Source organism: Pan troglodytes, chromosome 1 (assembly GCF_028858775.2).
Source record: "Pan troglodytes isolate AG18354 chromosome 1, NHGRI_mPanTro3-v2.0_pri, whole genome shotgun sequence".
Classification (NCBI taxonomy): domain Eukaryota; kingdom Metazoa; phylum Chordata; class Mammalia; order Primates; family Hominidae; genus Pan; species Pan troglodytes.
In genome coordinates, this window is record NC_072398.2 from 64998698 (window position 1) to 65012794 (window position 14097).

Sequence of the window (14097 nt, forward strand, 5' to 3'; positions counted from 1 at the left end):
GACATCTATTTCCATTGCCTTTCCTACGTCAGTGCACTCGAGGGTTTGGTCCAAGGCAAGTCCATTCTCCAGTCTTCTGAGAAACAAGGAGAGCAATAAACTTGGTGGGGTATTTTTGTTAGATTTTATGGAAGCCAAAGAGAACCTCTAATAGACCAATCACTCAGCTCCTCCTGAGAGAAGGGGTTGGAATTATGGAACAGAAGCAGATGGATTCATTGATGATATTTTCTCAAGTATAGAAGGTGACTTCCTCCCTCCCTCCCCTTCTTTCTTTCCTTTCTTCCCTTCTTTTTTTCTTTCTGTGCCAAATAATTATGTCATGCAATTCATCAATACCAACATCACCAGCTGCCTTCAGCCATACAGCAAAAGATTGATTCTCTCAAAACAACCTGCTGGCTGCTTCTTTTTCCCAATTAAATTTTCTCCCTCCTAATGCTCCTGTCTTTTTCTTCCCTCTTGGAAGGTCACCTCCAGGTCCCTGGTGCACCCTTTAAAGCCTTTCTCCATTCCTTGCCCTCCTCCATTGCCATATGTTAGTAACTATTTCTCTGCCCTTCCACTACACTGGAGCCCTTGGAGGCAGGATCTGTGTCTCATTTGCCTTAGCATCTCCCGTGCCTTTAAGAGGGCCTGGCACATGGTGAGTGTTCAGTAAATGTTTGAATCTAATGAATACATTAAAACAACGTTAAATCAGTGAACAGTCTGAGAGGTACAAAAGAAGTCGGTTTAATGATTCAGATTTGAGCACTTCATCCATCTGTGATAAAGGAATAAAAAGCAAGGGATTCTATAACCTATAATACCTCATCCTGTGAGTTAAGGGCAGTGGAGAGGCAGTAACAGCAAGGGACAATACAGATTTCAACTGTGCCTTATGTAGTCTTTGGGGACAGTTGGACAACACTGATTTAAAGACCTGAACAATCATTAGTCAAGAAAAACTTGGGGGAAAAACACAAAAAAACCTCCTTCAACTGGTTTCAATCAAGCCAATGTAACCCCCTTCCCATTTTTCAGAAGTCAGCATATTTTTCCCCCTCTTTATAAACCATTTGGAGCTCTGACCAATGATCTTAGATGGTTCTGTTTTTTTCAAATACATTTTAGGACCATTTCTAATGCATTCATCTGAATTGAAAATGCAGGCACAAAGAACTGCAATTGCTGAGAGGCCTTTTCTGCCCTCCTCCCTGATCTGTCTGCAAGAGTCTGCAGCCCACAGGTCCATGTGGAGGGCTTGATTGGGTGTCCTGAAGAATGTGAATGTTATTGATATGGTTTGGCTGTGTCCCCACCCAAATCTCATCTTGAATTCCCACGTGTTGTGGGAGGGACCTAGTGGGAGGTAACTGAATCATGGGGGCAGGTCTTTCTCGTGCTGTTATCATGATAGTCTCACGAGAGCTGATGGTTATTATAAGGGGGAGTTTTCCTGCACAAACTCTCTCACTTTTTGCCTGCTGCCATCCATATGAGATGTGACTTGCTCCTCCTTGCCTTCCACCATGATTGTGAGGCTTCCCCAGCCACGTGGAACTGTAAGTCCAATTAAACCTCTTTCTTTTGTAAATTGTCCAGTCTTGGCTATGTCTTTATCAGCAGCGTGAAAATGGACTAATACAGTTATGAAACCAGAACCTCAGAGTTTTGGTGAGAAAACAGTCTTGAGAGGTCCCTCTTCCTGATGTGCCTGTAAGTGAGTTAGCTGGACATCTAAAAGTGATGGATCAATCATTAGTCAAGGCTAACTTAGACTTGAAGTAAAATCTGTCTTGTACTGTAATCTCAACCCTGTGATTCCTAAAACCAACCACCTGGCCTGCTTCCAGACTGCACAGCCTAAACCACAGAGAAGGTGGAAGAAATTCGATTATCTGATTTTATTAGTGCCCCTCAGTGCACAGTCCTAGCCTCAGGCTCCCAGCTATCTAAGACATTCCCTTAGTTCATCCTCAGAATGTAAACATTTGCCTGCTGGATAAGTAGTTGGCATAAGCACATTAAGTCCCTCAGAGGAAAGATGCTGTCATATTACTTGACACAAATTATCATGACATATGTACAGAAATAGGATCAGAAAATTTCAGTGAATGGGATTTATTTCTTTCGAGTGCCCTCAATTTCTCATCAGAAGCTCAAAGTGGATTTGCAGACTGTTTGTTACTGGAGTTTCCAAAATTCTTCCTCTCTCCCCTAGAAGGGTGGGTGTTTTATTAGAAGCAATAACAATGGCAATTATTGATAGTGCCATTATCAATAATTATTTATATGGTATTATTACAATTAATGAATCTCTACCTTGTGCCTGGTGCTGTACCAAAGCATTTTACGTTAGTTTGCTAGGCCTGTCATAACAAAATACCACAGACCAGGTGGCTTAAACAACAGAAATTTATTTTCTCACAGTTCTGGACACTAGAAATCCAGACCGAAGTGCAGGAACATTCCATCTCTGATGAGGCCTCTCTTCTTGGCTTGAAGACAGCCACCTTCTTGCTGTGTCCTCATATGGGCTTTCTTCTGTGTACAACAGGGAAAGAGAGAGAGACACACAGAGAGAGAGAGAGAGAGAGAGAGAGAGAGAAGGGGGAGAGAGATAGAGATCTCTGGTATCCTGTTTCTTCCCCATTTTATAAGAATATTAGTCCTGTTGGATTAAGGCCCCACTCTCATGACCTCTGTTAATTTGATTACCTCCATATAGGGCCTAACTCCAAAAACAATCACACTGGAGATTAGAGCTTCAGTGTGTGAATTGGGGAATTTAGAGAGGGACACAATCAGTCCACAAGAACCTTACTGAGTCCTCACCACAAGTGTGGGAAGCCAGGGGCATTCTCTACATTTTATCAATGAATAAACAGAGAGCTCATTAATTTGCCCAAAGTCTCACCACCAACAATAAGTTGTTAGCAGTGTTGCTCTTTCTTCTTATTGAAGAGAAGTGGAGTTATGGAGCACTCATCTGCATAAATATGGGGGTTGCTCATAGCAGTGTCAGAAGGAAACTGGCAGGTGGAGACTAGAGCAGAGCACTGAACCCATGGGCACTCTGTTCAGTCAAACAAGTCATGGGTTACTCTGCTGAGTTCTGGGGAGAGAGAGACAAAAAGACAGTCACCGTCTTCCAAGAGCTCGGAGTCTCAGCAACAGTGAAGGAGGTCTTCCCTTCCAGGTCCTGATCTGGGTAAATGTGTAAAACAGGCAAATGACCCCTTCATCCCTTTCCTTTTCTGAGGGGTGCTTTTGGGTCCGTGTTTGGTGCTACACTCCTCAGAGGCCATGTCTGTCAGAGGCCACCTCCAGCCTGGGAGCTAGTACCCCAGTTCACCCAGACTCTTCAGTGATGGTGACCCAACTCTTATCCTTCCCTCATCCCCTACCCTACTGTCCAGACATTTTATTGGTAGTCTCTGGAGACTGATGGCTTATAGCACAAATTTCAGGCACCGTGGCAGGCAGTGTGGTGGGAATCATTTGATGGTAGGTGGGTTTGTCAGTGAACATCAAAACAGTAGTGAGAGAGACAGCCTTCATCCTGAGCTTTTCACAAAATAGACTGTTCCTGCTATGGCACAGAATTATGCTAAAGGGTGTATCACAGACCCTGTCAATGCTCCGCTCACATCCCTTAGGAGAAATTAGCAGAGGACGGTGTGCAGGCCAGCTCCCTTCTCAAGCCATGTGGTTGGCAGACCCTGTGGGAGCCTTCCGGGACCCACCCTTCCATCCTCTGCACAGCCGCTAAAGGAGGGTGAGGAGCCCACACCAGAACTGGTCTGCTTGTGAGATGCCTGAAGAGGACAGTCCCAGCTGATTGTGTTTTCTTAACTGTACACTCTAATCTCTCCAGGTGGAATCTTAATTGAGGCTGGCTCTGCCAGGGCATGTACAGGGTCCTGGGAATTCAACAGAATGAATTCAACAGAATGCATGGGATCTGATGTCAGAAATGCCTTGCTTGTATTCTGACCATATCACATATGAGCTATGTGGTGATTTAACTTTTCTGGGTCTTATTTTCCTCATATGTAAAATGGGAGAATAACCGCCACATCAAAAAACCATTCCAAGATGATAATAATAGCTAATAAGATTTGGAGGCGGGGCATGAAGTGACTATAGCTCAGCGACCCTATGAGGGTATATCATAGATCCCCAAATCTCTGGAAACCAGATGAGTTTTGCAACTCAGAATGCAGAATTAATAAAGGCAACAGGGTGCATATGACAGATATTACAGAACAACCACCAAGGTCTGGGGTGGTCCCTTAGAATCAAACCCAATATTTCTGCACCCAAAATAGAAAGATTTATATTAAGCAAGTAAAGCCTATAAATAGTTTCAATTTGAAGTCGCAGATCAAGGATTGTGGCCCAGTGAACTTGAGCAATTGGCTCAATATCACACACCAAGTTTTGAACCCTGAGACCAGAGACTCTGCTCTAATTACTATAGTGCACTCCTGCAGTAATGAAATCCTCTCACCTGAATGAATGAAGACGTTAAGGGATTTGGATCTGATTCACAAGAAGGTGAGAGCTGCTTTTTGTTAATATCTTTAATAAATATATACGGATTATTCCTCCTGGAAATAAAAGTAAAGATATGGTTGCATTTGATATATTAATGCCACAAAGTACCTACCTACAAAAAAATAATAGCTTCTATTTCTTGAAAATGTGCTGAGTAAGTTACATATATTCATCACATTTAATCCTCACAAGAGCCCTAAGAGATAGATTTTATTAGTATTGCCCCCTTTTAGAAATGAGAATAAGGAACTTACCCAAGATCACCCCAAAATAAGTGGCAGGGCATTAGATCCAATTGGGTTCTGTCAAAGCCTGTGCCCCTTCCACTCCACCACCCTGCCTCCAAGGGGCAGTGTATGTTGCTGACCATGATTATGTGGTTTGCCTAAGGCCACAGGCAGATCCAGTGTCCAGAGCACTCAGTACCTGGGTCTTGTGACTTTAAAAGGCCTGGCAGTGATTGACTTCCACTTAGAAAAGCTTTGCAACTCAATATCATCTCTTTTTGCTGCCTACTCTTGCCACTCTGAGAAAAGAACAGTACCTAATGTTCACAAGAAGATGTAACAGAATTGATCGGAAAGAAAATTTTATCTTATTCCAGTCCTGTTCATAGTGTTGTACCAGTCTATATTTAGATAAATGCTCCACACAGCCAAAGAGGCAATAAAAGCAAGTTTAAAAGGTACTAGGTTCATGCCAGGAAACAATAAGGAGCTGCAAGTTCTCATTCTTTGCCCAAAGAATGACTATTTAAAACACAAGAGACAATAAAAACAAGCAGTCTCAGCAAACACAATGGTGCTTTCAGGTCTGGGGCATCTCATCATCTCAGGGCAGTTGAAGAAAAATAAGGATGTCAGAGCCCTCTTCTGTTACAGAAATGAGGCCCTCAGTAGGGAACCCATACAAGTCTCAGTCTGAACTACTTGTAAAGGCAGGGAAGAACACTGATAGGAAAGTCATGGGCTGGCCTGAGGGAGCTCCTCAATGCCCAGAGGATCAGCTACTACCCCAGAGACCAAATTTGAACTCTAGTGTTTCAGTAAGATGAAAATGAGTTTGGGAAACAATTGAGGTTTATTCATTCATTCATGGGTTTCAGGGTTTGATGAGAAACCAAGGTCCAAGCTCCCCAGTCCTTTTGAGAGCCCCTATTCTGGGCTACCCTAGAATGCTGTGATTCTTGCATTATTTATAGCAATGTATGTTTCAATCATTAACTGTCTTCCACTGCAGTTATTTGTACACATTTTTCTCTTTTCTACTAAGTTATAAACTCCTTGAGGGCAGAGAACAGTCCCTACTTATTTCCTAGTCTGTAGATGCTAGCATGGTATCTATTAAATTGAGATTTTTTAAATGGACCTATGTTGCTCAAAGCCTTTTTCAGTGATATCTTCTATGGGTTGAGAACAATAATGCTTTTCCAATCCTGTGAAACATCAGATTTCTGGACTCTGTCTAGACTGTTTCATTTCTGCACTCATAACGAGTTCTTAGCAGAGCACATCTGTCTGGTTATACCTTGCTGAATACAGTAAGTAATAGCCAGCCTCTCCCCTGGAGATAAAGACTTGTCAGGCACTGGGCATGCCTTTTAAATAATCACCAGCAACAGATTTACCAAATGCTCTGCCATCTCTTCCACAGGTCTCCATCTTCCCAGCCTTTGATATCAGTGTCTGTGCCACCCACCATCCAACTGCTGAGTCGATGCAACATATCTTAGGTTTTTCTTACATTAACCTCCACTTCAAAGTGCCAATTTCTAAATTTACCAGGACAATTAACACTAACAGCTATAATAAACAAAACCCAGAATTTTAGGGACCTAACCCAAAATAAGTTTGTTTCTTCCTTATAAAACAGCCCATTGCAGGGGTTCCTGGGTGACAGGTAGCTGTCTCCCAGGTAGTAATTTAAGGACTCCAGGCTCCATAGATCTTGTGGCTTCACCATTTCCTAGGGGCTCTTTGTTTTCTGCTTCCAGCCAACAGAAATGGAAAGAGACAGTAGGGAAGTCCTGTCCTTTTCTAAAATCTTTACCCCAGGAGTGACACACAGCTCTTACATTCCACTGTCTCCATGTCATATGTACACACCTACATGCAAGGAGAGGCAGGGGCTGTCTCTGCCACTACAGCTAATAATAATAATAGCTAAAATATATTATGCATCTTTTTTGTGCAAATTGTATACACTAACTATATTATATAACATATACAACAATCCTGAAAAGTAGGAATTATCATCACTATTTTAGAAATTAAAAAATACTAAATATATATATATCAATTTCTGAGCCTTGGTGACTATATATACTGTACTATACTATACCATATATATAAAAATATATATTCTGGAGCTCAGAGAGGATAAGTGACTTGCTCTAAGTCACCCACTCAGTAAGCAGCAGGTCAAGATGTGAACCCAGACTTGCATCACACTTAAGCCCCTTTCCCTTCTTTTGGATCATGGAACAAGAGATACATGTGCTTTGAGACTGGAGGGTAGGAAGGATTCAGGACAATGACTCAAGCTGTATTTTGAAAAGTAAGTATCCGACCAGCCAGAGTGGTACTGAGACTAGAGGATGACGTTTCCGTAAAGGCGATGAGGCCTTTGGTAAAAGTATGTCTATGGAAGACTTAGAAATAATTACAGTGTTTAGACAGAATTAATCAAGGGTCTTAGGAATATCCAAATCATTTTGTAAACCTCGGCCCTCCCTCTCCAATATGTCCCTGAGGGAGCTGTATACTACAGAAAATTGGTCAAGAAAAGAAAAGCAAGTGTCCTATTCTCAGCTGAAGTCAGTCCCCTACCCACAGTGCACAGCCCTTGTAAGCTGGGCTGGGACACCTGAGCAAGCCTGGAGGATCAGAGATGGAACACCTTTTCTCCCCATAAGCCCAAACTCAACTTCAACATTTCACCACACCTCATCTGCCATAAATGAAGACAGAAATCCAAACAGATGAAAATGCTTGATCAGACAAGATAAGAGCAAAATTTTGGCTGGGCACATCCTAAGCAAGAGAGCCCTGGCTTTCTCCCCATTCCGGCCACATGGAGGAAGAAAGGAGAAGAAAAGAGAGTTAGGTCTTTAGACTGCTTCTATAGCACACATGAAAGAGGGACAGGAGATAATACATCTTTGTACGTGACCTTTTTGTTTACATCAACTCTACTGAGGTATAATTTACATGAAAGAATACGCACCCATTTTAAGCCTAAGTTTGATGAGTTTCAAAACTATAACCAGACATGGAAAGACCACCACAATCAACATATAGATCGTTTCCATCATCTTTTGCCTAAATTCCTTCATGCCCTTTTGTGTTACATACCCTCCATCCCAAGCCTCAAAAAACCATAGATCTATTTTGTCATTATAGATTAAATTTGCCTTTTCTCAAGTTTCATATAAATTCATATAGCATAAATGCTTTGGGTTTTGACTTCCCTCATTCAGCAGAGTGTTTTGTGAGTCACCCATGTTGTGGTGTATGTCAGTAGCTTGTTCTTTTTATTGCTGAGTAGTATCCCATTGTAAAGATTACTACTGTTTGTTTATACATTTACCCATTGATGAATATTCAGGTTATTTCTAGTCTGACTGTTATGAATAAAGCTGTTATAAACCTCATGTACAGGTCTTTGTGTGGACATTATGCATGACCTTTTAGTGGGCAGCAACCATTCTACTGGCAAACATGGTCCAGTGTCCTAGAATGTCATCAATCTATAGCAACTCTGCCCCACAGGATAGGGTGGAGGGTGGAGGACTGGGGAGCATGATGGGGAAGCATCGCTTCTCTTCTACAAACCTGACCTAGAGCTCAATAACATCCAAGGGAAATGCACATGAAACCCATTGAATTCCATACATTTTCCTCCTATTTTCTCCCTCACCTACTTCCTTCTTGCATTTGATTTTTTTTTTAATGTTTAACTTTGAGCACTGGAAATAATGACTGTTTTTTCCACATGCTATCTAGTACCCTCATGAATGATTTTGATATTTCATTTATTATTAAATATGAGATCTACTTTAAGTAACCTGGCACTTATTAGAGGAGTCACCACCAAAATGTGGCCAGTTGCACCAGGGTCACTCCACTCTTCTCCTCCATCTCCGATAGTCTCTCAACCACTGTGGCCCTGAATCTGCCAGGGGAATATGCCATTTTCCATATGGTCTGCTGTTTTAGGTGCCTAAAAGGGGGAAGGGTCTCAATACCTCACATAGATCTGCTCATCTTCCAGAAGTGGGATTAGCCAACAAATAGGGCCTTAACCATTGTATTTTTTCTTAGAGAATAAAAACAAACAAGTAAGAAAACAAAACACAACCCAGAAGAGCATTGACGGTTACAGTAGGAAATGTAATAGAAAAACACAATGAAACATGACATGCATACACATATAAAGATTTAGATTGATGTCAAAGACTGGTGGACTGTGGGTTGATAAGAACCCACGAACATATTTTGTTTAATCTGCAGTGTTTAAATAAAATTGATATTTTGTGAAGTTAAAAGTGGGGAAACTTCACCAAAAAATTTCACACACAAAAGTAAGAACATCTGGCAAGTACGCCCATGTTGCCACTTCACAAGAATCTGCTGGAGCTTCACAACAGCTGCTCCCTTTGGCCAAGCTCATTTGCTGTGTACACTCACATCACTCCGGTGTATTATCTACCTGGCTGTGGCAGGCACTTTAGTTTGCAACCCTTGCATTAAGGCATCACCCTATTAAGGAAGAGGCAGTGGGCAGACACACTTCACTTTAGGTGCGTAAAAGAGGGAAGGGTCTCAATATCTCACATAGGTCTGCTAACCTTCCAGAAATAGAATTAGTCAACAAATAGGGTTGACTATTATATTGTTTCTTAGAGAATAAAAACAAGCAAGCAAGCAAACAAACAAACAGAAAACAACCCAGATGAGCACTGAAGGTTACAATAGGAAATGTAAGTAGAAAAACACAATTAAACATGACATGTGTACTCATATAAGTCATTCAGTTCGAGAGCAGCCTGGTCAATATGGTGAAACTCGATCTCTACCAAAAAAAAAAAAAATACAAAAAACATTTTTTTCTTCACTGACAAGGATACGTATTTTCTGAGATGGAGACAACATGTGAAATAGTCAAATCCCAAGGCAGGAATTCTTTTCTTCTTTCTTTCTCTTCCTTCCTTCTCCTTTTCCTCTTCCTCCTCCCCATCTTTTGGCAGCAAAGAATTCCACTTATTGAACATATTACAAAAGAGGTTTTCAACAAAAAGACCAAAGTCCATGCCATCAACAGACTCCTCAGAATCTAGGCGTTTTTAACGTCCGATGCTTTATCCAGACACTCCTTCCCCTTCCTACTCCCCTCAGTGAGCTCTGGCCTTCACAGCCTGGCCAGGGAGCTCCTACCGCTAAGATAACTCCGCAGTGTGGCTCTCATGGCCCCTCCCTCGCTGCTAAATAGCCAGGTCATTCTGGGCCAGGGAAGCAGACCTCCCTGGCTGGTGCCCACAGCTCAGAGGCCTCTTCCTGAGGTGGCTCCAGTCTTTCTTCCTCAGCTGATTCTGCCTCTACAACAAGAGAAAACTGGAACTTTCCACAGTGCCTGGCATTTTCATAGCAATATCATAAAATTACGAAGACTTGTGGTGGTTCCACCAGGAGCTTAGGTCTCACCTAAGCTCCAGATTTATCCATCCACTGTCCACTAGATTTCTTCTCCTCCATCTCCGATACTATCTCAACCAAAACTTTTCCAAATATATAGCTGTAATCTTACCTTGTTATCCCCCCCAAAGTGAACCATGTTTTAACTCCTGTATTTCCTTTTCTTACAATTTTCCTCACAATGACCCAAGCCAGAAGCCTTGGAATCATTCTAAGTGTCTGTATCTTATTACATCTACTTTCTCACATCCAAATGGTCATGGGACCTACTACAAACCACCTCCTTTCTATCTTTCATACATCGGCTCCTCTCCATCTTTAGTGTAACTAACCTCATTCAAGCTCTCACATGGGATGTTCTGAAAGTCTCCCGATTATGTGCTTATGTCTGGGCTTGCCTGCTCCAACCCTCCACGTTCTACACATTGAACAGTGAGAGTGACTTCTAAACCAGGAGTCTGATCATGGTGCCCTTCAGCTTAAACCCTTTACTGGGCCCTCTGTTTGGACAATGGATACAGATTATGGTTCTTGGTGACCTATTCTTAGCTTCTGGCCTAGTTCTCTAGACCTGCACTGTCCACATGTGGCTCCTGAGCACTTGAAATTGTGCTAGTCCAAACCAAAGGATGCTATAAGTATGAAACACACACCAGATTTCAAAGAGATAGTAAAAAGAAAAAAGAGTCTAAAATATCTCGTTAATAATTTTTATATTGGTTATGCATTGAAATGAAAATATTTGCATATATAGAGCTAAAAGCATATTATTAAAATTACGTATTTTCTTTTTAACATCTTTTAGTGTGGCTACTAGAAAATTTTAAATTACATATGTGGCTTGCATTATGTTCTAGATGTTTTCCTCATCATACCTTTCTACCCTCCATCCTGCTAAACACCAGGCATGCTAAATGACTGACAGTTTCCTACAGTAATCCATAGTATCTAGTAATTTTATACAGTCCCTTTTAAGTGAAAATTAAAATGGCCTTAACGATCACACCCCATCCCACCTGTGATGGTTTTAAGATATTATCCATAAATCCTTTTGATACTCCCCCCTTTCAAAAGGTAAACTTGAATACACCTCCCCCTAGTATGGACTAGACTTGGCAACTTGCTTCTAACGAACAGAATAAAGCAGAAGCATCAGTGTGTGTGCTCCAGGATTAGGTCATCAAAGGTGTTGGATCTTCTCTCTCTCGTGCTCTCTCTAGCTCTCTCTCACTCTCTCTTGCTCTCCCTCTCTCTCACTCTGGTCATTAGCTCTAAGTGAAGCCAGCTGTAGTATCATGAGGAGACCCAAGGTGTCCTGTAGAGAGATCCACATGGCAAGAAAGCAAGGCCTTCTCCTGCCAACAGCCATGTGAGTGAGCTATCTTGGAAGTGGATCCTCCAGCCCCAATCAAGCCTTCAGATAATGGAAGCCCTAGCTAATATCTTCATGGAAACCTCATGAGAGAACCTGAGCCAAAAAGCTGCTCCCAAATTTCTGAACCACAAAAACTATTGTTTTAAGTAGCTGAGCTTTGGGATAATTTGTCACACAGCAATAGATTACTAATATACCATCCATACCCTATATCTTCCCCACCCCAACTTCCACCCAAGAACAGGAAGAGAGAAGAGAAGCTGCTAAGAACTCCAACTTAGTTTTGCCTACTTAGATGTCAAGATTTGATTCAAAGTCATCTCCTTTATGAAGCCTTTCATCAGAAACCCCAACCAATTCCCATGTGTCCATAACATTTTTTTAAAATTTAGAAATATTTTAATACATTTTGAACTTTGTGTCTTAACTAAATACATATTTTCTGTTTTGAACTTTCCAAAAATGTTTTTTTCTGAATATAAAAGTGATAAATACACATGGCAGAAGCTTTGGAATAATCTAAAAAGAAGAGAATTTAAATCATCTGAAGTGCAACCCCACTGAGGAAAACACTGTTGATATTGTCCATGTCCCTCTTTGCATACATTTTGTATAGATAAGAATATATTTCATATACAGTTTTGCATTCCTCTTTTCTCATGCAATGACCTCACCTCTCAGTTCCTTGACTAGTACTGACTTGACTAGTCAGTACTACTCAGTTCTCAGACAGAACTACTCAGTTCCTTGACTAGTACTGACTTGACTAGTACTGACCTTGACTAGTACTGACTCCTGGGTCAAACTCTAGTCTATACCCTTACTACTCAAAATGTGGTCCATGGACCAGCTGCACTGACATCATCAGACAACTTGTTAGAAATGCAGAATTTCAGATCCCATCAGGGTCTAAACTCAGGACATTTGCACTTGCTGTTCCCTTTGCCCGCAAGGCTGGTCCTCTAGTTATTTGCATGACTCCCACCCTCACTGCATTCTGGTCTCTGCTCAAATGTCACCTGCAGAGAAAAGCCATTCTTGGTCACCCTAACTAAAATTGCATTCCTGTCACACTCTATCCCCATACCCTGCTTTACGTTCTTCATAGCATTTGTCATCACTTGACATTATTTTATGTGTATTCATTTGTTTATTTTCTTCCACAAATATTTGTGGAACACCCACTATGTATCAGACACTGTTCTAACTTCTGGGAATATAGAAGGGAACAAAATAAGGTCCTTATATCCCCCACTGTAATATAGGCATGCTTATACAACTACAAATTGCTAGTTATTGTTTCATGTTTTTTAATTTATTCATTCCTTCAAGAGACCTAATCCCCACCATCAACAGAAGGCTCCTTGCCATATCCCATGACTTAAATGCACCCTGAACATTCCCCCTTCTCTTTTAGAGAGAACTTTTCAATGTGCTTTTGTGCTGTGCTAAGTTTAACTTCTTTTCAGTCCTAATGAATTGCCCCAGTACAGCTTCCCTGCAGTGGAAATTTCCCTTATTTGATTTAAGTCTCCCACTGCATAGCTGGTGTTTATCTTATTCCTATGCAATTTATCTAAACCTAAAGGATCCCCCAAAGTGAGACCAAAAAAACAAGTGTTATCATCACCATCACCATTAGCAGCAGCAACAGCAGCAGCAAGATCAGGCCTGAGAAATTTTTCAAAGGGCAAAATTGTCCCATCTTTTCCTTTACCTTTGCCATGGTTTGAATGTTTGTCCCCTCCAGACCCATGTTGAAATTTAATTGCCATTGTAGTAGTATTAAGAGGTGGGATATTTAAGAGGTGATTAGACCATGAGGGCTCCACCCTCATGGGCAGGATTGGTGCCATTATAAAGGGCTAATTTGACTCCTCTTGATCTCTCTTTCTTTTCTGCCTTCTGCCATAAGATAAAGCAAGCAGGCCCTTGCCAGATGCTGGACGCTTGATCTTAAGCTTCCCAGCGTCAAGAAATGTGAGCTAATAAATTTCTGTTCATTATAAATTACCCAGTCTCTGATATTCTGTTACAGAATAACAGAAAATTAAAATGTCCTTTAACTATCACACCCCATCCCACCTGTGATGGTTTTAAGACATTATCCATAAATCAAAAGGATTTATGGATAATAATCAAAAGGATTTACGGATAATAATCAAAAGGATTTATGGATAATATCTTAAAACCATCATAGGTGGGATGGGGTGTGATAGTTAGAATAACAGAATATCAAACAACAAAATGGACTAAGACTACCTTCTTCATACCCTGCTAAACATCTAGGTCCTACTCCTTGGAGGACTGGCTCTCAGCTAGTTATCATGTATTCTCTCCCAAGGTGGCAACCTGCACATCAATGGGAAGAGTTTGGAGGCTGCAAAGGGAAGGATCATTGATAGTTTATTGTATGCTGGGCTTCATTTATCCTCACATAACCATTTCAATGTGTGAGGAAAACACAACCCTGGAAGGACACAC

The 14097-nt window shown here is 41.3% G+C and overlaps 1 protein-coding gene across 2 annotated transcripts in view; it reads right to left on the bottom strand.

Moving 5' to 3' along the window:
* Window positions 1-2386: 2386 nt before the first annotated feature.
* TSEN15 (tRNA splicing endonuclease subunit 15) overlaps window positions 2387-14097 on the bottom strand; it is a 44119-nt gene continuing 32408 nt past the window's right edge. Inside the window, exons 4-5 of one of the 2 annotated variants that reach the window (XM_009439499.4) lie at window positions 4499-4598; window positions 2387-2526 (exon numbers count right to left, since the gene is read on the bottom strand). In XM_009439499.4, the coding sequence (XP_009437774.2) occupies window positions 2425-2526; window positions 4499-4598 (202 nt within the window). In that variant the 3' untranslated portion in view covers window positions 2387-2424. Of the gene's footprint in view, window positions 2530-4498; window positions 4599-14097 lie in introns of both variants that reach the window. The other variant, XM_016934015.3, reaches the window with a different exon arrangement.